Below are 27,823 nucleotides of genomic sequence, written 5' to 3'. Positions count from 1 at the left end.
CCTCATCTTTCCCTGCGTCAGTCACTAGTGTTCCCTCATCTTTGAAAATAAACTGTTATACTTACCTCCTCCTCCATTCCCACGTTGATCCCCCTACTCTGCCTTCAGATTCCTCGCTGGTGTTTTTTTTTTTTTTTTATATGTATGTCGCATGACCGCTGCAGGCAATCAGCAGCCTTACGATCACGCTCCTCACTCCCTACGTCTGCTGCTCATGTAACTCAAACACGGCGACTGGAGGCAGAACAGAGGATCACTGTGGGAATGGGGAGGAGTTAAGTTTAAATAAAATAAAACTTTTTTTTTTTTTTTAAATAAGACTGACAAACCCCTATTGGAAAGGGCTGACAAAAACCTAGGTACCACAAAAAAAAAAAATTCTTAGTCACCTTGACAACCTGGCTCCTGGGATTGGTCTAGCCCTTCCCCTTCCACCGGAGCACAGACAGGAAGTGTTTTCAGAAGGATTAGTAGGGGCTGCCAATAATGCAGTCCGCGCGCGCGCGCGCGCCCCCCCCCCCCATAGAGTCCAAGCAGCTCGAGAGAAGTTCAAATAAACATTTATTATAAAAGTTGACTTTTTTTTAGTGAATTTGAGATGCTATATGTGTTGCAGTGAAGATCACCTACAGGGTCCCCCAGCATTAAAGGCTGCGGCTCAGCCCATCTTCCAGCTCCTCCGGGGTGAAGACCCCGCGCTCTGTGATTATGGCCGTGATCAGATCATGTGGGGTGAAGTCAAATGCGGGATTCCACACCCCGATACCTGCCAGGAGGAGAACACAGCCATTAAAACATTGTTATACAAATCACTCGCCAGCACTTCATACCGTCACCCACCTGGTGCCGCCACGCGGACGCCATTGATGTCGGTCAGCTCCTGGCTGGGCCTCTCCTCTATCACGATACTGCCACCTGTAGGCAGGCTGAGGTCACAGGAGGTGCTTGGGGCCGCCACATAGAAAGGTATCCCGTGGTGCTTTGCAAGGACGGCCAACTGGTACGTTCCCACCTTGTTTGCCGTATCGCCATTGGCGACCACGCGGTCGGCTCCCACCACGACAGCTGAGGAGATACGCAGAAAGTGGATGAGGGAAGGTGGAGGGTTGTCTGGCTGTGTAGGGTGGGGGCCAATGTGGGATTCTGAAGGGGGTTAATGAGCGAATGCCTGGTAAAATCCCTGGTGGTCTAGGGAAGTGTTTCCCAACCAGGGTGCCTCCAGCTGTTGCAAAACTACAACTCCCAGCATGCCCGGACAGCCGTTGCCTGTGGGCATGCTGGGAGTTGTAGTTTTGCAACAACTGGAGGCACTCTGGTCCAATGACCCCAAACATACGTCAAAAAAGCCCCCAGAAATGGATGGCAACAAAGCGCTGGAGAGTTCTGAAGTGGCAGCAATGAGTCCTGATCTAAATCCCATTGATCACCTGTGGAGAGATCTTAAAATCACTGTTGGTAAAAAGCGCCTTCCAATAAGAGAGACCTGGAGCAGTTTGTAAAGGAAGAGTGGTCCAACATTCCGGCTGAGAGGTGTAAGAAGCTTATTGATGATTATAGGGAGCCACTAATTTCAGTTATTTTTTCCAAAGGGTGTGCAACCAAATATTAAGTTAAGGGTGCCAATAATTTTGTCCAGACCATTTTTGGAGTTTGGTGACATTATGTCCAATTTGCTTTTTTCCCCTCCTTTTTTGGTTTAGTTCCAATACACACAAAGGGAATAAACATGTGTATAGAAAAACATGTGTTACTGCAATCCTTCATTTTCTAGAGAAATTTCAGGGGGGCCAACATTTACGACCATGACTGTATAAAGCATGACTAGATCTTGTGGTTTTTGCTATTAGAAGCGTTTTTTTTTTTCCCCCATTTACTTTCATTAATTTTTCATTTTGTTTATTTTCTTTTTTTTACTTTATTCATTGTGCCCCTTATTAGGTCATAAAAGACCTTTAGGAAACATTTTAACATTACAATATGTACTGTAGGGCAGAATTTTCCAACCAGGGTACATCAAGTTGTTCCAAAACTACAACTCCCAGTATGTTCAGGCAGCCAATGGCAGTCTGGGCATAATGGGAGTTGTAGTTTTGCAATGCCTGGAGCCACTGGTTGGAAAATACTGCTCTAGAACAGTGTTTTCTTAGGAGATTGCCTCCAGCTGTTGCAAAACTACAACTCAAAGCATGTCCGGATAGCTAGAGGCCGTCTGGTTGGGAAACCTAGCACTAGGTAGTCTGGCTCTGTTGCTGACCGCCAGTTTCTGCAGCCCCACAATTTGATGCAGGTAGAGACTCAGCAAAACCATTAAGTAAAGTCCTTAGAACATGACTGAGGATTTAATAAGTCAAGCCAGACATTCCCTACCCATCTGTAGAGCAGTTTCGGAGGTTCTTGTCCACTGTCAGTACAGGACAGAGTGCTCAGACACAAAGCTCCAAATCCCCTGCTGCCCTTCACACAGCCATAGTTACATGACAAAATTCTTCAGCCACCACTAGGGGGAGCTCACTGCATACTGGATCCATAGATATCAATAAAAGCTTCCCATAATGGTGTCCAGCAGCTCTATGAGTACCTCTCCACCAAGGAAGAGTTTCTGGTCAGTAGGAGACTTGCTGCCAGAGCGCCCACGCGCCCCCCCCCCTCCCCCCCGGTGGGTGATCAATATGGCAGTACTCACCGCTGACCTGACGCTCCCTCATGGTCACCGCCGCCATGCTGTCTGTGATGAGTGTGGCCGGGATCTTCTCGTACACCAGCTCATATGCAGTCAGCCTGGAGCCCTGGTTATAGGGCCGGGTCTCTGTGCAGAAGACGTGGGACAGGCGCCCCATTGCTTGAAGGGAACGTACCACACCTGGTGAGGGGGGACATGAAATTTGCTGTTCATTTACAGAATACAAGCACTGAACTCTCTGCAGAGAGGAACCCAGCCTGCCCCCCCTCCCCCAATATGGTCGGAGTGTAATATAAAGCATGGAGGAGGGACTGATGGGGGTCCCAGCAGTCAGATACTTATCACCTATCCAATCTGATCTTGGGATGATTCCTTTAATATCCAAAAGCTGAGGTAGTACTGTGAGCCCTGCACTGTGTACTGTCTCCTACTCCACTTTCCCAGTCTCCTGAAGAGAATATCTGGTAGAGCAGCCATATTGGAGCTCTTCAGTAGACTGGGAAAGCTGGGTGGCACGCATTATCCAAAAATAGAAAAAAAGGTGAGGATTAAAGAAAAATAAGTAGAAAACTAATACAGATAAAGCAAATCCTTACATATAAAAGTAATAAAGATCTGCTGGAGCTGTAATCACTGTCTATGCAGAGGACAGGAGCTTCTTCAGGGTCCTGTACAGTACACAGTGTCCTAAAAAAGTAACATGGAGCCGCCCTCACCTGGTGTCCAAAGGAGCAGCTAACCCTGGCACAGGTAAAGAGTACAGAGCATGTAATACCTCCCTGTACTGTAGGGGGCGCTACCAGACACCAGTCAGTGCATACACTTCAGTAATACAGGTAAAGAGTAGTACAGAACATGTAATACCTCCCTGTACTGTAGGGGGTGCTACCAGACACCAGTCAGTGCATGCACTTCAGTAAGGCTGGGTTCACACTACGTTTTCTCCCATACGGGAGCGCATACGGCAGGGTGGAGCTAAAACCTTGCGCTCCCATATGCCTTCGTATGCGCTCCTGTATGTCATTCATTTTAATGAGCTGGCCGGAGTGAAACGTTCGGTCGGCTAATTTTTGCGCCGTATGCGCTTTTACAACCGGACCTAAAACTGTGGTCAACCACGGTTTGAGGTCCAGTCGTAAAAGCGCATACGGCGCAAAAATGAGCCGACCGAACGTTTCACTCCGGCCAGCTCATTAAAAAGAATGACATACAGGAGCGCATACGAAGGCATATGGGAGCGCGAGGTTTTAGCTCCCCCCTGCCGTATGCGCTCCCGTATGGGAGAAAACGTAGTGTGAACCAGCCCTAATACAGGTAAAGAGTACAGAACATGTAATACCTCCCTGTACTGTAGGGGGGCGCTACCAGACACCAGTCAGTGCATGCACTTCAGTAATACAGGTAAAGAGTACAGAACATGTAATACCTCCTTGTACTGTAGGGGGTGCTACCAGACACCAGTCAGTGCATACACTTCAGTAATACAGGTAAAGAGTACAGAACATGTAATACCTCCCTGTAGTGTAGGGGGCGCTACCCAGACACCAGTCAGTGCATACACTTCAGTAATACAGGTAAAGAGTACAGAACATGTAATACCTCCCTGTAGTGTAGGGGGCGCTACCCAGACACAAGTCAGTGCATACACTTCAGTAATACAGGTAAAGAGTACAGAACATGTAATACCTCCCTGTAGTGTAGGGGGCACTACCCAGACACAAGTCAGTGCATACACTTCAGTAATACAGGTAAAGAGTACAGAACATGTAATACCTCCCTGTAGTGTAGGGGGCGCTACCCAGACACCAGTCAGTGCATACACTTCAGTAATACAGGTAAAGAGTACAGAACATGTAATACCTCCCTGTAGTGTAGGGGGCGCTACCCAGACACAAGTCAGTGCATACACTTCAGTAATACAGGTAAAGAGTACAGAACATGTAATACCTCCCTGTAGTGTAGGGGGCGCTACCCAGACACAAGTCAGTGCATACACTTCAGTAATACAGGTGTTTTACCAGTGAATGCCCATTTTGATTGGTCAGTTTTTCCGGCCATTGACACGTGTCACAGATCTTGACTGTCTATAGCTTTGTATGTTGAGTCTGGTTCCAAGTTACAATGGTCCAGAAAAGACCATTATATACTGAAACTATTGTATGTTGAGGCCATTGTAAGTTGAGAGATCACTGTATATCCTGAAGGTATTTAGTGGTGGACCCTTATATTATCCTTTTTATAGTTTATGATTGTCAGGAAGTTCTCTCATAGCTGCAATAGGGATTCTTGCTCAACTTTCCAGAGATCCTGAATGTCACACAAGGCTGAAGGACCATGCCCTCTGCCCTCAGTAGTGTCTGTCTATATCAGTGTTTCCTAACCAGGCTGCCTCCAGCTGTTGCAGAACTACAACTCCCAGCATGCCCGGACAGCCAACGGCTGTCCGGGCATGCTGGGAGTTGTACTTCTGTAACAGCTGGAGGCACCCTGGTTGGGAAACACAGGTCTATATTGTAGTTCTGACATTCTACTCCTAAAACAGCTGAATAAAAGCAATACAGAGCAGTCTTACCCAGGGCAGTGCCATAGCCAGCCGTGGCTAGCGAGCCAGTGTTGCAGTGGGTCATGATCACCACCCCGGCGGGGGCATTAGTAGTCTGCAGGATGTGTTGTGCCCCCAGGTCCCCGATCTTACGATTGTCTTTGACGTCATTCTTCAGGAGGGATTCTGCCCACTGGATGGCCCTGACAATGACAGGAGATGAGGTAGAGAAGGTGGCAGAGGCTGGGCACAAGCGTGGCTGGCACTTACACCTACCTGTCAGTCAGCTCCTGTACGCTCACCCCGGGTTTCTCCGCTTCCTGCGCCAGGAATGCATTGAGCTCGTCCGCAGCCTTCTTCATGTTGACGGCGGTGGGCCGGGCCCCCACCAACAAGTTCATGGATTCCCGGACGAACGACAGGAGGTCTGACGTCTGCTGGGGAGGGCTGGAGGTCAGCTCCACGGCCAGGCTGAGGGAGCCCACGATGGCGATCGCCGGAGCGCCACGGACCTGGAGAACGGGAAAAGATGCCATATTGGTTATTGTACACTTCCAAGCCTTTCCTGAAACCGTATGGGCGCCACTTTGTGCTCATAAAGGAGGGGGGCGCCAGAATCGCCAAAATAAAGGCAATCCTCTCTAAAACTAACTTTCCACTCTAAGGCCATTAGAGATGAGCGAACGTACAGTAAATTCGATTCGTCACAAACCTCTCGGCTCGGCAGTTGATGACTTTTCCTGTATAAATTAGTTCAGCTTTCAGGTGCTCCCGTGGGCTAGAAAAGGTGGATACAGTCCTAGGAGACTCTTTCCTAGGACTGTATCCACCTTTTCCAGCCCACCGGAATCGAGTTTACTTTAAGTTCGCTCATCTCTAAAGGCCATGTTCACACAGCACAATTTCCTGTGGATAAGGGGATAGGTTAAAGGGGTATTCCAGGAATTTTTTTTATTTGACTATGCTACAAGGACTGTAAAGTTAGTATAGTTCATAATATAGTGTCTGTACCTGTGTGTGACGGTTTTCTCACAATTCTTCTGTGATTTTCACCCCAATATTTATTTTTAACAGCATACAAAATGACTGTTGTCTCAGATTTTTCCCAGCTTGCAATGTGGACGAGACCTGATATCACTAGTCAGGGAGCCTGTCTGCTTCAATGGATGGAGCGATCGCTTGGTGGGAGAGAGATCAATCTGCAACTAATGCAACAGCTGTAGGCACCCTGATTGAAAACCACAGGTCTTTTGAATGGATGCAGCTCATTTATGTTTAAATGGGTGGGGTGGCTGATGTGTGGGAGGGAGGAAAATGGAATTATGGGATTTGTAGGCAAAAATAATCTCACAACATAGCCATTTAGCCCCAAGACAAGCGAAGATCCTTCCTAAGCATGTCCATTACTGTCTGCCAGGTACATACTAAAATCACCTTATGATGGAGAACCCCTTTTAATTTCTGCTGGAGTTCACCTTTCAATGGGCCCTCTCATTAAAGCTACTTTTTGTTACTGCACTCCTTATGGTAAAAAAAAAAAAAAAAAATCTTCCTAATGTACTTTGTTAAAAAAAAAAATAATAATAATAATATTAAGTTTTCTATGTTTTATTTGTGCTTAAAAAAAAGCTGCCACTAGGTGTCTCCCTACTTGTCCAGAGCACATCCCCCCACCCCCCCAATCTCTTGCACAGACATTGGACTCCTGCTGGCCTGGCAGAAGTCCAAAATCAGGAAATGCTGAGGGGTGTGTGTGCAGCCTTAGCCAATCATAGCTCATCTCACACTGAACTGCTCTGGGTTGTGTGTAGCAGAGTGAGGAAGGAAGTTCTCCCTTGTATGGCTTACGATCAGGGGTCTCACACTGGCAGCCCGCAGGCAATTTGCGGCCCAGGCGCCAGGCAGGTGATTTCTTCAGTATTTCAGCCCCGCTTCGACAAGCAGCACTAAATGCCTGAAGACTTCACACACATCCGCACACACAGCTACGGTACATATATCTTCCTGCTGCAGCCAATAACGAGCCTTCCTGGAGGGATGAGCGCGATTGGTGAAGTCATCGCATCTGCAGGACGCTGACATCCTGCGCGGCACATGCGATGACGTCACCCAACACGCGCATCCTGTGAAGAAGGCTCGTTTTGGGCTGCAGCAGGAAGATGTAAGTACTGTAGCTGTGAAACTTAACTTGCCTAATAAGGGAGGACCTGCTTATCACCAGGGGCTAACCTATCTTAGGGGCATAATTGTTTATATAGGAGCCCTGCCTGCCGGGGGTAATATCTATGTGGGGCCTGTACAACTATTGGGAACCCCTACCTGATCCTCACGTAGGGCTCCCCTGTAGGTAGACAGGCCCCCACATAGATATTACCCCCTTAAGTGATAGGGATCATAAAAAACAGTGTCCCCATAGCCGATTGTGACACCTGCAGTTGCTCCTTTGCTGAGGCAGCTGACCCAGCGTGATTGGCTGAGCCAAAGATTTTTTCGGATCACCGTCCTATGCAGATAGAATTGGCATGTGAATTTTTTTTTTTGCAGATCCCGCTCTGAAACACATTGCCATCTATGGAGACTGCGCATTTCTGAGCTGTCCTGGCACTGGCTGTTGGGTCGGCTGCAATAATTACGCCGTGTGAACAGGGCCTTAGAGTTGCAAACCTTCGCCATTTTCAAGATCTTTGCTTGTGATCAGTGAATCAGAACAACAATACGTCCCAGAGCTGAGGGTTTGCTAGAGGTGTAGAGCTGAACAAGCAACGCTGCATGTGGGTAGTAGGGGATGTGGACAACACCACATACACGCATAGCAGAGCCAAGCACCGCCGCATACACACTTAAAGCAGGCACCGCCGCAGAGCAGGCACCGCCATATACGCATAGCAGAGCAGGCACCGCCATATACGCAGAGCAGGCACCGCCATATACGCAGAGCAGGCACCGCCATATACGCAGAGCAGGCACCGCCATATACGCAGAGCAGGCACCGCCATATACGCAGAGCAGGCACCGCCATATACGCAGAGCAGGCACCGCCATATACGCAGAGCAGGCACCGCCATATACGCAGAGCAGGCACCGCCATATACGCAGAGCAGAGCAGGCACCGCCATATACGCAGAGCAGAGCAGGCACCGCCATATACGCAGAGCAGAGCAGGCACCGCCATATACGCAGAGCAGAGCAGGCACCGCCATATACGCAGAGCAGGCACCGCCATATACGCATAGCAGGCATCGCCATATACGCATAGCAGAGCAGGCCCCGCCATATACGCATAGCAGAGCAGGCCCCGCTATACACATAACAGAGCAGGCCCCCCTATACACATAACAGAGCAGGCCCCGCTATACACATAACAGAGCAGGCCCCGCTATACACATAACAGAGCAGACACCACTATACACATAACAGAGCAGGCCCCGCTATACACATAACAGAGCAGGCCCCGCTATACACATAACAGAGCAGGCCCCGCTATACACATAACAGAGCAGGCCCCGCTATACACATAACAGAGCAGGCCCCGCTATACACATAACAGAGCAGGCCCCGCTATACACATAACAGAGCAGGCCCCGCTATACACATAACAGAGCAGGCCCCGCTATACACATAACAGAGCAGGCCCCGCTATACACATAACAGTGCAGGCCCCGCTATACACATAGCAGAGCAGACACCACTATACACATAGCAGAGCAGGCCCCACTATACACATAACAGAGCAGGCCCCACTATACACATAACAGAGCAGGCCCCACTATACACATAACAGAGCAGGCCCCACTATACACATAACAGAGCAGGCCCCACTATACACATAACAGAGCAGGCCCCACTATACACATAACAGAGCAGGCCCCACTATACACATAACAGAGCAGGCCCCACTATACACATAACAGAGCAGGCCCCACTATACACATAACAGAGCAGGCCCCACTATACACATAACTGTATGGGACCTGTCCTGTAATGGGAATAGGTCCCACTGACTGTATGGACACTGGGGGGTTAACATGTGCCGAACAAGGTTGGGCCCTCCCACAGGTCGGGTGGGAACTAGGGGAGGATAGTTACGCCCATTGGGGATATAGGAGACTCTCCTGCTTCCTCCCCTCCTCTTACCTCACCAGCAACGAGAGACGTAGGTGCTCGCTATGGATGACGAGGCTGTGTGGTTGGCGATACGGGAGCGGTTGCTGGCTGATCCTGGGCTCCTGTCACGGCTCCTTCCCGATATGGCCTCCGCTGGGGTTCCCTCCTCGGCCCGGTCCTTGTCATCGGCGGCGGTTTCGGTGCCTGCAGCGAGCCGCCAGACGGGTAGGCAATCCCGCCCCCCTTCTAGATTGAGTCCCAGCCCGCCGCGGGTTAATACCAGCGGGCGGCGGGGACGTGCTGTGGCGCAGGCTTTGGCCTCTGCATCGGGGCCTGGGCCTGCTGCTGCTAGTGCCGGGTTGCGGGGGATGGCTCCTCCCCTTCCTGCGCGCGCGCTTCCGGTAGTCGCGCGCGCATCTTCCCATGACCCCGGGCAGTGCAGTGAGAATTCCGGGGTCATGGGAAATCATCATGCCCCCTCGGCCGGATCTCGTGCCTCCTCGTCGGCTGACGAGGTTCCGGACACGCCGCCGGCGCGGGTATAGGCGGTCAGCCTGCCACATGGTGGTGGGCTGGCTGTGTCCCAACCCCTACCTGTAGACTTGGGGGAGGAGGACCCCTTATTTGAAGATGCCCGAGATAGCATGGGCCCCGGGGATGATGCTGCTGGCCCTTCTTCTCTGACTGTCCCTCAGGTAGCGCCCCCACCTCCCCCTCCCCTCCCTATCACCGGCCCTTCACTGTCTCTTGCTGGGGGTCAGGTGTTTGAGCAGCAGGTCAGCCAGCCCCCGCGTGACCGTGATTCAAGGGGGTCTTTGAGGAGTGTACGCAGGCGTTTTTCCAGGTCATCCTCCCGGGGTTCTGGCCGCTCTCGGCGGTGCAGGGCTGCTGAGTCTCGGGCTCGTTCACACCGCAGTTGTCGCCGGGACCACAGATGCAGAGCGAGATCTGGGAGGTCCCGCTCGTCCCGCTGGCGATCGCCATCTTCTTCAAGAGACAGCTCCTGGAGCTTGGCGAGCCCGGACAGGAGGGCTCGCCGGCGTGGCAGTCATCGGCGACGTTCCAGGTCCCCTAGAAGGTCTTCACGTGGATGCGAGCAGCCCAGCGCGGCTCCAGCTCCGAATCCTGCTCCTCCTCCTGCTCCGGTGTCAGATCCGTCGACTTCTTTTGGTGCTCCTGCGCGGACTGGTGAGTTCGACTTTGCGGGGGCTTGGGGTTCTGGGGGTGGGTCTGCTGATGTTTTGTCTGTTTTGAAGGCCGTTCTTTCCAAGTTGGAAGGGCCGCCAGGGGAAAAATTGGCTACCCCAGCCCGTCGTGTGTCCTCGGTTAGGGCGGGCGTACACAAGGAGGCTATTTTTTGTGGGCTTAGCCCTTTGGGGGTGCATGTGGACAAAGCGGTTAAGGAGAAGATTTGGGGTAATGCATATGTGGATTTGTGGTCCCTGGTTTCTGTGGACCAACATACCATAGATAAGGAGCGGAGACCTCAGTCTGAGAAGGCGGGTCCCTTTAGGCCTAAGGTTGCCAAGTCCATGGGTAACTGGTTACAGGCCTTTGCTGTCTTGGGGTGTGTTATGGGTGAAAAGCATCCAGAAGGCTGTTCGGAACTTTTTATTTATATGGATTCATGGGGGTTCTGCCTGGTGGCGTTACGACGAAGAATTTCGTCGGCGGCTGGCGTTGCAGCCGGAGGTTGGTTGGGGTGTTAAGGCGACTCATGTCTGGTTGCGCCTAATGATGTCCCAAAAAGGGCTGTCCTTTCAGTCAGGGGCCACTGGTCAACCCGGGGCTACGGGGTCAGTGGCCGTGCGAAGGCCCGGGGCTTGTTGGCTCTTCAATGAGGGCCACTGCCGATTTCTCAGCTTGTGCAAGTACAAGCATGAGTGTTCCTCCTGCGGCGGGGGACATGCCGCAGTGCGCTGTCCTATGGCTGCAAAAACGCCCGCCCGGCGTCTGCTGCCGGAGGGAAGGACCCCAGTGAGGGTGGCCGCGATGCGCCCGTGGTTAGAGCGGTACCCCATTAGGGAAGCCGCTTTGGTTCTAACAGATGGTTTTGAATGTGGTTTCTTTATTCCGTTTGTTTTGAGTACGGTTGGTGGTGTTTTTCCGGATAATTTGAAATCGGCTCGTGAGCATCCTGACGTGCTCCGGGACAAGATTGGCAAGGAGGTGGCTTTGGGTAGGTTTATGGGCCCCTTTTCCGTCCCGCCTTTTCACAACCTGCGGGTGTCCCCTTTAGGTGTGGTGCCCAAGAAGGAGGCAGGGAAGTTCCGGCTCATCCATCACCTATCGTACCCGAAGGGTTCTTCGGTGAATGACGGAATTCCCAAGGAGGATGCGTCTGTGTCCTATGTTTCTTTTGATAGGGCAGTTGCCCTGGTTAGGAGTGCGGGAGCGGGGGCCTTGATGGCAAAATCCGACATTGAATCAGCATTCAGGTTGTTGCCGGTTCATCCGGAATGTCACCACCTGCTGGGGTGTCGGGTTGACGGGTTGTTTTATTTTGATGTTTGTTTACCTATGGGCTGTTCCATCTCGTGCCACTACTTTGAGTTGTTCAGTTCATTTTTGGAATGGGTGGTTCGTGTGGAAACAGGCAGTTCCTCTATTATTCATTACTTGGACGATTTTTTGTTTGTTGCCCCAGCCGGGTCTTCCAGGTGTCGTTTTCTTTTGGATTCTTTTTGTTGTTCCTTTGTCGGCGGATAAGACGGAGGGTCCTGCTACTGTGATGTCGTTCTTGGGCATTGAGATTGTTTCGGTTGCAATGGTTTTTCGCCTGCCGAGTGAGAAGTTGGAATCTTTGTTGGATTTAGTGGAAGTTTTTTGTGAGGTTAAGAAGGTCACGTTGCGGCAAATGCAGGTGTTGTTGGGTCACCTTGTCTTTGCGTGCAGAGTTATGCCCATGGGGCGGGTTTTTTCACGGAGGCCGTCTTTGTCCACGCGAGGGGCGCGGCATCCGGACCACAGGATCCGCATTTCCCGGCAGTTGCGGGCTGATGTTTTGGTTTGGAGGGAATTTTTGAGATGCTACAATGGTCGCACTTGTTGGCAGGCGGCTGAATTGCCCAATGGTGAACTTCAACTGTTCACGGACGCTGCAGGGTCTTTGGGTTTCGGGGCTTTCTTTGATGGTGCGTGGTGTGCCGAGGAGTGGCGTGAAGATGGGCGATGCCGGAACCTTACGTTGCTGGAACTTTTTACCGTTGTGGTTGCGGTGGAACTTTGGGGGAATCTTTTTAGTAACCGCCGGTTGTTTTCTGGTCTGACAATGTGAGTGTGGTTCACTGTGTTAACGGTCTCACGTCCTCTTCGCTTCCTGTGTTGTCTCTGCTTCGTCATCTGGTGCTTCGCTGTCTGGAGCTAAATATTTGGTTCCGGGCCTGCCACGTCCCTGGGATTGACAATGTGATTGCTGATGCTTTGTCCCGTTTTCAGTTTCAGGCCTTTCGGAAGATGTGCCCGGACGCGGTCCAGGAGGGCACTCCTTGCCCCCGGTTGGTGTGGGACTTGGTGACGGTCGATTGATGCCCCTTATCCAATCATCGGTAGCGGCTGCTACTTGGACAGGACATGGTAATGCGTGGGCTGCTTGGTGGGGCATGGCTGCTGGACGCCCGGTGGAAGTCTGTGGGGAGTCCCGCTTATCGGTAACCATTGACTATTTGTTATCTTTGCGCGCAGCTGCTGTTTCCGCTGTGGTGGCCCGCTGGAGGCTGGCGGGTGTGAGTTTTTACTTTAAACTTTTGGGTTGGGAAGATGTGACGAAGCGTTTTTTTAATTCAGCAGGCGCTGAAGGGTTGGCAGAAGACCCACGTCAGGCGCGAGCGCAGGCGCCCGGTTTCCTATGCTTTGTTGGTGGCTCTGCTGTCGGCTACGGAGGAGTGTTGTCCTTCTCAATTTGAGTCGTTGCTTTTTTCTGCAGCTTTTTGCGCCGCGTTTTTTGGCGCTTTTCGGGTCGGTGAGATGGTTCCCACGTCTAAGTCGGGCGTGGGTGGTTTGTTGTTTGAGGATGTAGTTTGCTCAAACGGCGTATTGCAGTTACGTATCCGCAGGTCCAAGACGGATCAGATGGGCCAAGGGGCGTGGGTTAGTTTGTGGTCTGTGGATGGGGAAGTGTGTCCTGTTCGGGATTTTTTGGGTTATTTGGTGGTTCGCGCGGGTGGTGAGCATTTTTTCGCGCATGCTGACGGTTCCCCCCCTGACGCGCTATCAGTTCCAGGCGGTTTTTAAGCGGTGCCTTGGGGCTGTTGGTGCCCCGGCGGCTGAATTTGGCACACATTCCTTTCGGATTGGTGCGGCTACGGAAGCGTCGCGTGCCGGGCTGGCTGTAGCGGACATTCAGCGAATTGGGAGATGGCGCTCGGCATGTTATGCGGGATACGTTAGTCCGGAACTGCTTCTTTAACTTGTTTTCTGTTTCAGAGTCTCCGGTGGCTTCCGTGTTCTTCTTGGGGCATTCGTATATCCACCGGGCGGCCCAGAGGGCGAGTTGCCGTCCTGGCGGAAGATCGTTAGGTGTTCCCAACATTGATGCCCACTGGCGTGGGATTCCGGGCATGCGTTGGCAGCAAATTCTTTCGGAAGCAGTGGTTATTGCCGGTATGGTTCGCTCTCCGGTGATTTTGGTTGTTCATGCCGGTGAGAACGACCTTTGTTTTACCCGCTTTCCAGAGCTCATCACCGTCATGAAAGTTGATGTGGAGAGGTTATATGGCTTCTTTACGGAGCTGGTTCTGGTATGGTCGGAGATTGTTCCTCGGGTCAAGTGGCAAGGGGCCAGTGATGCTGAGGCCATTGAGCGGTCTCGCTGCCTGGTCAATGCTAGAATTGCTCGTTTTGTTCGGTCCAAGGGCGGGGTGGTGGTCTGTCACCGCGAGCTGGAGGGTGACAACAGACGATTCATGATCGCAGATGGGGTCCACCTCAATGATATTGGGCTGGACATTTTTCTACAGGGCCTGCAGGATGGTCTGGAGCAGGCCCTGTTCCTGTTGAGTGGCGGTCGGAGCTCCGTGTAGGGATACACGGGCTCTTAGTGGCATGGAAATGGTATGACCTTAGAAGATGGAAGATGCCGTTGGCAGTCATGCCAGTCGGGGATCCGACGGTTGGCATTCCTCTGCGGCTGTGGAAAAGGTCAATATCACCGTTTTTTGTTATATGGTTACTGCTATGCAGTGTTGAGTTAGAGTTGCACGCTATAGTGCTGTTTATTACTATTAATAAAATTGGAGCTGTGACCACCACCTCAGCCCACTAAAAGAGAAGCACGGTGTGTCTGTTGTTATTTACCGAGCGGGGGGAGGGCAAAAGGTTTTGTAGAGGGAAGGTGTGTTCAATGCAGTCAGAGCAGGCCCCGCTATACACATAGCACAGCAGGCCCCGCTATACACATAGCACAGCAGGCCCCGCTATACACATAGCACAGCAGGCCCCGCTATACACATAGCACAGCAGGCCCCGCTATACACATAGCACAGCAGGCCCCGCTATACACATAGCACAGCAGGCCCCGCTATACACATAGCACAGCAGGCCCCGCTATACACATAGCACAGCAGGCCCCGCTATACACATAGCACAGCAGGCCCCGCTATACACATAGCACAGCAGGCCCCGCTATACACATAGCACAGCAGGCCCCGCTATACACATAGCACAGCAGGCCCCGCTATACACATAGCACAGCAGGCCCCGCTATACACATAGCACAGCAGGCCCCGCTATACACATAGCACAGCAGGCCCCGCTATACACATAGCACAGCAGGCCCCGCTATACACATAGCACAGCAGGCCCCGCTATACACATAGCACAGCAGGCCCCGCTATACACATAGCACAGCAGGCCCCGCTATACACATAGCACAGCAGGCCCCGCTATACACATAGCACAGCAGGCCCCGCTATACACATAGCACAGCAGGCCCCGCTATACACATAGCACAGCAGGCCCCGCTATACACATAGCACAGCAGGCCCCGCTATACACATAGCACAGCAGGCCCCGCTATACACATAGCACAGCAGGCCCCGCTATACACATAGCACAGCAGGCCCCGCTATACACATAGCACAGCAGGCCCCGCTATACACATAGCACGGCAGGCCCCGCTATACACATAGCACGGCAGGCCCCGCTATACACATAGCACGGCAGGCCCCGCTATACACATAGCACGGCAGGCCCCGCTATACACATAGCACGGCAGGCCCCGCTATACACATAGCACGGCAGGCCCCGCTATACACATAGCACGGCAGGCCCCGCTATACACATAACAGGGCAGGCCCCGCTATACACATAGCAGAGCAGGCCCCGCTATACACATAGCAGAGCAGGCCCCGCTATACACATAACAGAGCAGACCCCGCTATACACATAACAGAGCAGACCCCGCTATACACATAACAGAGCAGGCCCCGCTATACACATAACAGAGCAGACCCCACTATACACATAACAGAGCAGACCCCACTATACACATAACAGAGCAGACCCCACTATACACATAACAGAGCAGACCCCACTATACACATAACAGAGCAGACCCCACTATACACATAGCAGACCCCACTATACACATAACAGAGCAGACCCCACTATACACATAACAGAGCAGACCCCACTATACACATAACAGAGCAGACCCCACTATACACATAACAGAGCAGACCCCACTATACACATAACAGAGCAGACCCCACTATACACATAGCAGACCCCACTATACACATAACAGAGCAGACCCCACTATACACATAACAGAGCAGGCCCCCCTATACACATAACAGAGCAGGCCCCACTATACACATAACAGAGCAGACCCCACTATATACACATAACAGAGCAGACCCCACTATACACATAACAGAGCAGACCCCACTATACACATAACAGAGCAGACCCCACTATACACAACAGAGCAGACCCCACTATACACAACAGAGCAGACCCCACTATACACAACAGAGCAGACCCCACTATACACATAACAGAGCAGACCCCACTATACACATAACAGAGCAGACCCCACTATACACAACAGAGCAGACCCCACTATACACATAACAGAGCAGACCCCACTATACACATAACAGAGCAGACCCCACTATACACATAACAGAGCAGACCCCACTATACACATAACAGAGCAGACCCCACTATACACATAACAGAGCAGACCCCACTATACACATAACAGAGCAGACCCCACTATACACATAACAGAGCAGACCCCACTATACACATAACAGAGCAGACCCCACTATACACATAACAGAGCAGACCCCACTATACACATAACAGAGCAGGCCCCACTATACACATAACAGAGCAGACCCCACTATATACACATAACAGAGCAGACCCCACTATACACATAACAGAGCAGACCCCGCTATACACATAACAGAGCAGGCCCCGCTATACACATAACAGAGCAGGCCCCGCTATACACATAACAGAGCAGACCCCACTATACACATAACAGAGCAGACCCCACTATACACACAACAGAGCAGACCCCACTATACACATAACAGAGCAGACCCCACTATACACATAACAGAGCAGACCCCACTATACACATAGCAGACCCCACTATACACATAACAGAGCAGACCCCACTATACACATAACAGAGCAGACCCCACTATACACATAACAGAGCAGACCCCACTATACACATAACAGAGCAGACCCCACTATACACATAACAGAGCAGACCCCACTATACACATAACAGAGCAGACCCCACTATACACATAGCAGACCCCACTATACACATAGCAGACCCCACTATACACATAACAGAGCAGACCCCACTATACACATAACAGAGCAGACCCCACTATACACATAACAGAGCAGACCCCACTATACACATAACAGAGCAGACCCCGCTATACACATAGCAGAGCAGGCCCCGCTATACACATAACAGAGCAGGCCCCACTATACACATAACAGAGCAGACCCCACTATACACATAACAGAGCAGACCCCACTATACACATAGCAGACCCCACTATACACATAACAGAGCAGACCCCACTATACACATAACAGAGCAGGCCCCCCTATACACATAACAGAGCAGGCCCCACTATACACATAACAGAGCAGACCCCACTATATACACATAACAGAGCAGACCCCACTATACACATAACAGAGCAGACCCCACTATACACATAACAGAGCAGACCCCACTATACACAACAGAGCAGACCCCACTATACACAACAGAGCAGACCCCACTATACACAACAGAGCAGACCCCACTATACACATAACAGAGCAGACCCCACTATACACATAACAGAGCAGACCCCACTATACACAACAGAGCAGACCCCACTATACACATAACAGAGCAGACCCCACTATACACATAACAGAGCAGACCCCACTATACACATAACAGAGCAGACCCCACTATACACATAACAGAGCAGACCCCACTATACACAACAGAGCAGACCCCACTATACACATAACAGAGCAGACCCCACTATACACATAACAGAGCAGACCCCACTATACACATAACAGAGCAGACCCCACTATACACATAACAGAGCAGACCCCACTATACACATAACAGAGCAGACCCCACTATACACATAACAGAGCAGACCCCACTATACACATAACAGAGCAGACCCCACTATACACATAACAGAGCAGACCCCACTATACACATAACAGACCCCACTATACACATAACAGAGCAGACCCCACTATACACATAACAGAGCAGACCCCACTATACACATAACAGAGCAGACCCCACTATACACATAACAGAGCAGACCCCACTATACACATAGCAGACCCCACTATACACATAGCAGACCCCACTATACACATAGCAGACCCCACTATACACATAGCAGAGCAGACCCCACTATACACATAGCAGAGCAGACCCCACTATACACATAACAGAGCAGACCCCACTATACACATAGCAGAGCAGACCCCACTATACACATAGCAGAGCAGACCCCACTATACACATAGCAGAGCAGACCCCACTATACACATAACAGAGCAGACCCCACTATACACATAACAGAGCAGACCCCACTATACACATAACAGAGCAGACCCCACTATACACATAGCAGAGCAGACCCCACTATACACATAGCAGAGCAGACCCCACTATACACATAACAGAGCAGACACCACTATACACATAACAGAGCAGACCCCACTATACACATAACAGAGCAGGCCCCACTATACACATAACAGAGCAGACCCCACTATACACATAACAGAGCAGACCCCACTATACACATAACAGAGCAGACCCCACTATACACATAACAGACCCCACTATACACATAACAGAGCAGACCCCACTATATACACATAACAGAGCAGACACCACTATACACATAGCAGACCCCACTATACACATAGCAGACCCCACTATACACATAACAGAGCAGACCCCACTATACACATAGCAGAGCAGACCCCACTATACACATAGCAGAGCAGACCCCACTATACACATAACAGAGCAGACACCACTATACACATAACAGAGCAGACCCCACTATACACATAACAGAGCAGGCCCCACTATACACATAACAGAGCAGACCCCACTATACACATAACAGAGCAGACCCCACTATACACATAACAGAGCAGACCCCACTATACACATAACAGACCCCACTATACACATAACAGAGCAGACCCCACTATATACACATAACAGAGCAGACACCACTATACACATAGCAGACCCCACTATACACATAGCAGACCCCACTATACACATAGCAGAGCAGACCCCACTATACACATAGCAGAGCAGACCCCACTATACACATAGCAGAGCAGACCCCACTATACACATAACAGAGCAGACCCCACTATACACATAACAGAGCAGACCCCACTATACACATAACAGAGCAGACCCCACTATACACATAACAGAGCAGACCCCACTATACACATAACAGAGCAGACCCCACTATACACATAACAGAGCAGACCCCACTATACACATAACAGAGCAGACCCCACTATACACATAACAGAGCAGACCCCACTATACACATAGCAGACCCCACTATACACATAGCAGACCCCACTATACACATAGCAGAGCAGACCCCACTATACATATAACAGAGCAGACCCCACTATACACATAACAGAGCAGACCCCACTATACACATAACAGAGCAGACCCCACTATACACATAGCAGACCCCACTATACACATAGCAGACCCCACTATACACATAGCAGACCCCACTATACACATAGCAGACCCCACTATACACATAGCAGAGCAGACCCCACTATACACATAGCAGAGCAGACCCCACTATACACATAGCAGAGCAGACCCCGCTATACACATAACAGAGCAGACCCCACTATACACATAACAGAGCAGGCCCCGCTATACACATAACAGAGCAGACCCCACTATACACATAACAGAGCAGACCCCACTATACACATAACAGAGCAGACCCCACTATACACATAACAGAGCAGACCCCACTATACACATAACAGAGCAGACCCCGCTATACACATAACAGAGCAGACCCCGCTATACACATAACAGAGCAGACCCCACTATACACATAACAGAGCAGACCCCACTATACACACAACAGAGCAGACCCCACTATACACATAACAGAGCAGACCCCACTATACACATAGCAGAGCAGACCCCACTATATACACATAACAGAGCAGACCCCACTATACACATAACAGACCCCACTATACACATAGCAGACCCCACTATACACATAACAGAGCAGACCCCACTATACACATAACAGACCCCACTATACACATAACAGAGCAGACCCCACTATACACATAACAGAGCAGACCCCACTATACACATAACAGAGCAGACCCCACTATACACATAACAGAGCAGACCCCACTATACACATAACAGAGCAGACCCCACTATACACATAACAGAGCAGACCCCACTATACACATAACAGAGCAGACCCCACTATACACATAACAGAGCAGACCCCACTATACACATAACAGAGCAGACACCACTATACACATAGCAGACCCCACTATACACATAGCAGAGCAGACCCCACTATACATATAACAGAGCAGACCCCACTATACACATAACAGAGCAGACCCCACTATACACATAACAGAGCAGACCCCACTATACACATAGCAGACCCCACTATACACATAGCAGACCCCACTATACACATAACAGAGCAGACCCCACTATACACATAACAGACCCCACTATACACATAACAGACCCCACTATACACATAACAGAGCAGACCCCACTATACACATAACAGAGCAGACCCCACTATACACACAACAGAGCAGACCCCACTATACACATAACAGAGCAGACCCCACTATACACACAACAGAGCAGACCCCACTATACACATAACAGAGCAGACCCCACTATACACATAACAGAGCAGGCCCCACTATACACATAGCAGAGCAGACCCCACTATACACATAGCAGAGCAGACCCCACTATACACATAACAGAGCAGACCCCGCTATACACATAACAGAGCAGACCCCACTATACACATAACAGAGCAGACCCCACTATACACATAACAGAGCAGACCCCACTATACACATAACAGAGCAGACCCCACTATACACATAACAGAGCAGACCCCACTATACACATAACAGAGCAGACCCCACTATACACATAACAGAGCAGACCCCACTATACACATAACAGAGCAGACCCCACTATACACATAACAGAGCAGACCCCACTATACACATAACAGAGCAGACACCACTATACACATAGCAGACCCCACTATACACATAGCAGACCCCACTATACACATAGCAGAGCAGACCCCACTATACACATAGCAGAGCAGACCCCACTATACACATAGCAGAGCAGACCCCACTATACACATAGCAGAGCAGACCCCACTATACACATAACAGGGCAGACCCCGCTATACACATAACAGGGCAGACCCCGCTATACACATAACAGAGCAGACCCCACTATACACATAACAGAGCAGACCCCACTATACACATAGCAGAGCAGACCCCACTATACACATAGCAGAGCAGACCCCACTATACACATAGCAGACCCCACTATACACATAGCAGAGCAGACCCCACTATACACATAACAGAGCAGACCCCACTATACACATAACAGAGCAGACCCCACTATACACATAGCAGAGCAGACCCCACTATACACATAGCAGAGCAGACCCCACTATACACATAGCAGAGCAGACCCCACTATACACATAGCAGAGCAGACCCCACTATACACATAACAGAGCAGACCCCACTATACACATAACAGAGCAGACCCCACTATACACATAACAGAGCAGACCCCACTATACACATAACAGAGCAGACCCCACTATACACATAACAGAGCAGACCCCACTATACACATAACAGAGCAGACCCCACTATACACATAACAGAGCAGACCCCACTATACACATAACAGAGCAGACCCCACTATACACATAACAGAGCAGACCCCACTATACACATAACAGAGCAGACCCCACTATACACATAACAGAGCAGACCCCACTATACACATAACAGAGCAGACCCCACTATACACATAACAGAGCAGACCCCACTATACACATAACAGAGCAGACCCCACTATACACATAACAGAGCAGACCCCGCTATACACATAACAGAGCAGACCCCGCTATACACATAACAGAGCAGACCCCACTATACACATAACAGAGCAGACCCCACTATACACATAACAGAGCAGACCCCACTATATACACATAACAGAGCAGACCCCACTATACACATAACAGAGCAGACCCCACTATACACATAACAGAGCAGACCCCACTATACACATAACAGAGCAGACCCCACTATACACATAACAGAGCAGACCCCACTATACACATAACAGAGCAGACCCCACTATACACATAACAGAGCAGACCCCACTATACACATAACAGAGCAGACCCCACTATACACATAACAGAGCAGACCCCACTATACACATAACAGAGCAGACCCCACTATACACATAACAGAGCAGACCCCACTATACACATAACAGAGCAGACCCCACTATACACATAACAGAGCAGACCCCACTATACACATAACAGAGCAGACCCCACTATACACATAACAGAGCAGACCCCACTATACACATAACAGAGCAGACCCCACTATACACATAACAGAGCAGACCCCACTATACACATAACAGAGCAGACCCCACTATACACATAACAGAGCAGACCCCACTATACACATAACAGAGCAGACCCCGCTATACACATAACAGAGCAGACCCCACTATACACATAACAGAGCAGACCCCGCTATACACATAACAGAGCAGACCCCGCTATACACATAACAGAGCAGACCCCGCTATACACATAACAGAGCAGACCCCGCTATACACATAACAGAGCAGACCCCACTATACACATAACAGAGCAGACCCCACTATACACATATAACAGCAGACCCCACTATACACATATAACAGAGCAGACCCCACTATACACATAACAGAGCAGACCCCACTATACACATAACAGACCCCACTATACACATAACAGAGCAGACCCCACTATACACATAACAGAGCAGACCCCACTATACACATAACAGAGCAGACCCCACTATACACATAACAGAGCAGACCCCACTATACACATAACAGAGCAGACCCCTCTATACACATAACAGACCCCACTATACACATAACAGAGCAGACCCCACTATACACATAACAGAGCAGACCCCACTATACACATATAACAGAGCAGACCCCACTATACACATAACAGAGCAGACCCCACTATACACATAGCAGAGCAGACCCCACTATACACATAGCAGAGCAGACCCCACTATATACATAACAGAGCAGGCCCCACTATATACACATAACAGAGCAGACCCCACTATACACATAGCAGACCCCACTATACACATAGCAGAGCAGACACCACTATACACATAGCAGACCCCACTATACACATAGCAGACCCCACTATACACATAACAGACCCCACTATACACATAACAGAGCAGACACCACTATACACATAGCAGAGCAGACACCACTATACACATAGCAGAGCAGACACCACTATACACATAACAGACCCCACTATACACATAGCAGACCCCACTATACACATAACAGACCCCACTATACACATAACAGACCCCACTATACACATAACAGAGCAGACCCCACTATACACATAGCAGAGCAGACACCACTATACACATAACAGAGCAGACCCCACTATACACATAGCAGAGCAGACCCCACTATACACATAGCAGACCCCACTATACACATAACAGACCCCACTATACACATAACAGAGCAGACACCACTATACACATAGCAGAGCAGACACCACTATACACATAACAGAGCAGACCCCACTATACACATAGCAGAGCAGACACCACTATACACATAACAGAGCAGGCCCCACTATACACATAACAGAGCAGACCCCACTATACACATAACAGAGCAGACCCCACTATACACATAACAGACCCCACTATACACATAACAGAGCAGACCCCACTATACACATAACAGAGCAGACCCCACTATACACATAACAGAGCAGACCCCACTATACACATATAACAGAGCAGACCCCACTATACACATATAACAGAGCAGACCCCACTATACACATAACAGAGCAGGCCCCGCTATACACATAACAGAGCAGACCCCACTATACACATAACAGAGCAGACACCACTATACACATAACAGAGCAGGCCCCACTATACACATATAACAGAGCAGACACCACTATACACATAACAGTGCAGGCCCCGCTATACACATAACAGAGCAGACCCCACTATACACATAGCAGAGCAGACACCACTATACACATAACAGAGCAGGCCCCACTATACACATATAACAGAGCAGACCCCACTATACACATATAACAGAGCAGGCCCCACTATACACATAACAGAGCAGACCCCACTATATACACATAACAGAGCAGGCCCCACTATACACATAGCAGACCCCACTATACACATAACAGACCCCACTATACACATAACAGAGCAGACCCCACTATACACATAGCAGAGCAGACACCACTATACACATAACAGAGCAGACCCCACTATACACATAGCAGAGCAGACCCCACTATACACATAGCAGACCCCACTATACACATAACAGACCCCACTATACACATAACAGAGCAGACACCACTATACACATAGCAGAGCAGACACCACTATACACATAACAGAGCAGACCCCACTATACACATAGCAGAGCAGACACCACTATACACATAACAGAGCAGACCCCACTATACACATAACAGACCCCACTATACACATAACAGAGAAGACCCCACTATACACATAACAGAGCAGACCCCACTATACACATAACAGAGCAGACCCCGCTATACACATAACAGAGCAGGCCCCGCTATACACATAACAGAGCAGGCCCCGCTATACACATAACAGAGCAGGCCCCGCTATACACATAACAGAGCAGACCCCGCTATACACATAACAGAGCAGACCCCACTATACACATAACAGAGCAGACCCCACTATACACATAACAGAGCAGACCCCACTATACACATAGCAGACCCCACTATACACATAGCAGACCCCACTATACACATAACAGAGCAGACCCCACTATACACATAACAGAGCAGACCCCACTATACACATAACAGAGCAGACCCCACTATACACATAACAGAGCAGACCCCACTATACACATAACAGAGCAGACCCCACTATACACATAACAGAGCAGACCCCACTATACACATAACAGAGCAGGCCCCCCTATACACATAACAGAGCAGGCCCCCCTATACACATAACAGAGCAGACCCCACTATACACATAACAGAGCAGACCCCACTATACACATAACAGAGCAGACCCCACTATATACACATAACAGAGCAGACCCCACTATATACACATAACAGAGCAGACCCCACTATACACATAACAGACACCACTATACACATAACAGAGCAGACCCCACTATACACATAGCAGAGCAGACCCCACTATACACATAGCAGAGCAGACCCCACTATATACATAACAGAGCAGACCCCACTATACACATAACAGAGCAGACCCCACTATACACATAACAGAGCAGACCCCACTATACACATAACAGAGCAGACCCCACTATACACATAACAGAGCAGACCCCACTATACACATAACAGAGCAGACCCCGCTATACACATAACAGAGCAGACCCCACTATACACATAACAGACACCACTATACACATAACAGAGCAGACCCCACTATACACATAACAGACCCCACTATACACATAACAGAGCAGACCCCACTATACACATAACAGAGCAGACCCCACTATACACATAACAGAGCAGACCCCACTATACACATAACAGAGCAGACCCCACTATACACATAACAGACCCCACTATACACATAACAGACCCCACTATACACATAGCAGACCCCACTATACACATAACAGAGCAGGCCCCACTATACACATAACAGAGCAGGCCCCACTATATACACATAACAGAGCAGACCCCACTATACACATAACAGAGCAGACCCCACTATACACATAACAGAGCAGACCCCACTATACACATAACAGAGCAGACCCCGCTATACACATAACAGAGCAGACCCCACTATACACATAACAGACACCACTATACACATAACAGAGCAGACCCCACTATACACATAACAGACCCCACTATACACATAACAGAGCAGACCCCACTATACACATAACAGAGCAGACCCCACTATACACATAACAGAGCAGACCCCACTATACACATAACAGAGCAGACCCCACTATACACATAACAGACCCCACTATACACATAACAGACCCCACTATACACATAACAGAGCAGACCCCACTATACACACAACAGAGCAGACCCCACTATACACACAACAGAGCAGACCCCACTATACACATAGCAGAGCAGACACCACTATACACATAAGAGCAGACCCCACTATACACATAACAGAGCAGACCCCACTATACACATAACAGAGCAGACCCCACTATACACATAACAGAGCAGACCCCACTATACACATAACAGAGCAGACCCCACTATACACATAACAGAGCAGACCCCACTATACACATAACAGAGCAGACCCCACTATACACATAACAGAGCAGACCCCACTATACACATAACAGACCCCACTATACACATAACAGAGCAGACCCCACTATACACATAACAGACACCACTATACACATAACAGAGCAGACCCCGCTATACACATAGCAGACCCCACTATACACATAACAGAGCAGACCCCACTATACACATAACAGAGCAGACCCCACTATACACATAACAGAGCAGACCCCACTATACACATAACAGAGCAGGCCCCACTATACACATAACAGAGCAGACACCACTATACACATAACAGAGCAGACACCACTATACACATAACAGAGCAGACACCACTATACACATAAGAGCAGACCCCACTATACACATAACAGAGCAGGCCCCACTATACACATAACAGAGCAGACACCACTATACACATAGCAGACCCCACTATACACATAGCAGACCCCACTATACACATAACAGACACCACTATACACATAGCAGACCCCACTATACACATAGCAGACCCCACTATACACATAACAGACACCACTATACACATAGCAGACCCCACTATACACATAACAGACACCACTATACACATAACAGACACCACTATACACATAACAGACACCACTATACACATAGCAGACCCCACTATACACATAGCAGAGCAGACACCACTATATACGTGTACAATGTATGTGATCAGCGCCCCCTAAGCTTTGTAATAATGTCCATAACTACAGTATATATTTTGGGGGTGACCACATTTACTCTCAATGGTCAATCACATGATTCCTGACGTCACTGTGTGTTTATTTAAACATCAAGTACAAGGCAGCCATTGTGCTGTCACCCATAGCAACCAATCGCTTTCCATTTCTATTCAGACATCCGATTGGTTACTAAAAGCCACGCCTCCACTCAGTCATCATTATAGTCATCCAACCAATCGTCTTCAAGTGCCCCATCGAGTGTCACCAGGATCCGCCCCTTAATACATCTCCGCTACTGTCACTCTAGACCCTCCCCTTTTACACCGCCGCTCACCTTCATGGTCCGAATGGCGTCCGCTCCCTCCCGCACGCCGGTCACCTGGTCATACTGACTGATCTGCGGTAGAAGCAGCTGGTTCAGCACCTGAAGGGATCCCCGGGTGTACCGCACAGACTCCAGCGACATGGCTAACACGCTGTTTCCGTGGGCGTGGTTATAGTAATGTGACTATAGCAAGGG

The 27,823-nt window shown here is 49.7% G+C and overlaps 1 protein-coding gene across 1 annotated transcript; it reads right to left on the bottom strand.

Moving 5' to 3' along the window:
* Positions 1-562: 562 nt before the first annotated feature.
* Positions 563-27,823, bottom strand: MRI1 (methylthioribose-1-phosphate isomerase 1). The gene is made up of 6 exons (XM_056570255.1): positions 27,638-27,823; positions 5,499-5,734; positions 5,253-5,425; positions 2,684-2,860; positions 841-1,065; positions 563-766 (listed from the first exon to the last, which is right to left on the bottom strand). The coding sequence occupies exons 1-6, from the start codon at positions 27,767-27,769 to the stop codon at positions 645-647; spliced, it is 1,065 nt and encodes a 354-aa protein (XP_056426230.1). The 5' UTR covers positions 27,770-27,823; the 3' UTR covers positions 563-644.

Source organism: Hyla sarda, chromosome 4 (genome assembly GCF_029499605.1).
Source record: "Hyla sarda isolate aHylSar1 chromosome 4, aHylSar1.hap1, whole genome shotgun sequence".
In the NCBI taxonomy this organism is placed as follows: Eukaryota; Metazoa; Chordata; class Amphibia; order Anura; family Hylidae; genus Hyla; species Hyla sarda.
This window is presented reverse-complemented; position numbering and strand designations above follow the sequence as displayed.

Coding starts and splice junctions, on each gene's coding strand:
- MRI1 (XM_056570255.1), bottom strand. CDS start 27,769: ATGTCGCTGGAGTCTGTGCGGTACACCCGGGGATCCCTTCAGGTGCTG. Junction 5,426..5,498: donor GTACAGGAGCTGACTGACAG/GTAGGTGTAAGT, acceptor TGTCATTGTCAG/GGCCATCCAGTGGGCAGAAT. Junction 2,861..5,252: donor TGGCTATGGCACTGCCCTGG/GTAAGACTGCTC, acceptor CCCCCTCACCAG/GTGTGGTACGTTCCCTTCAA.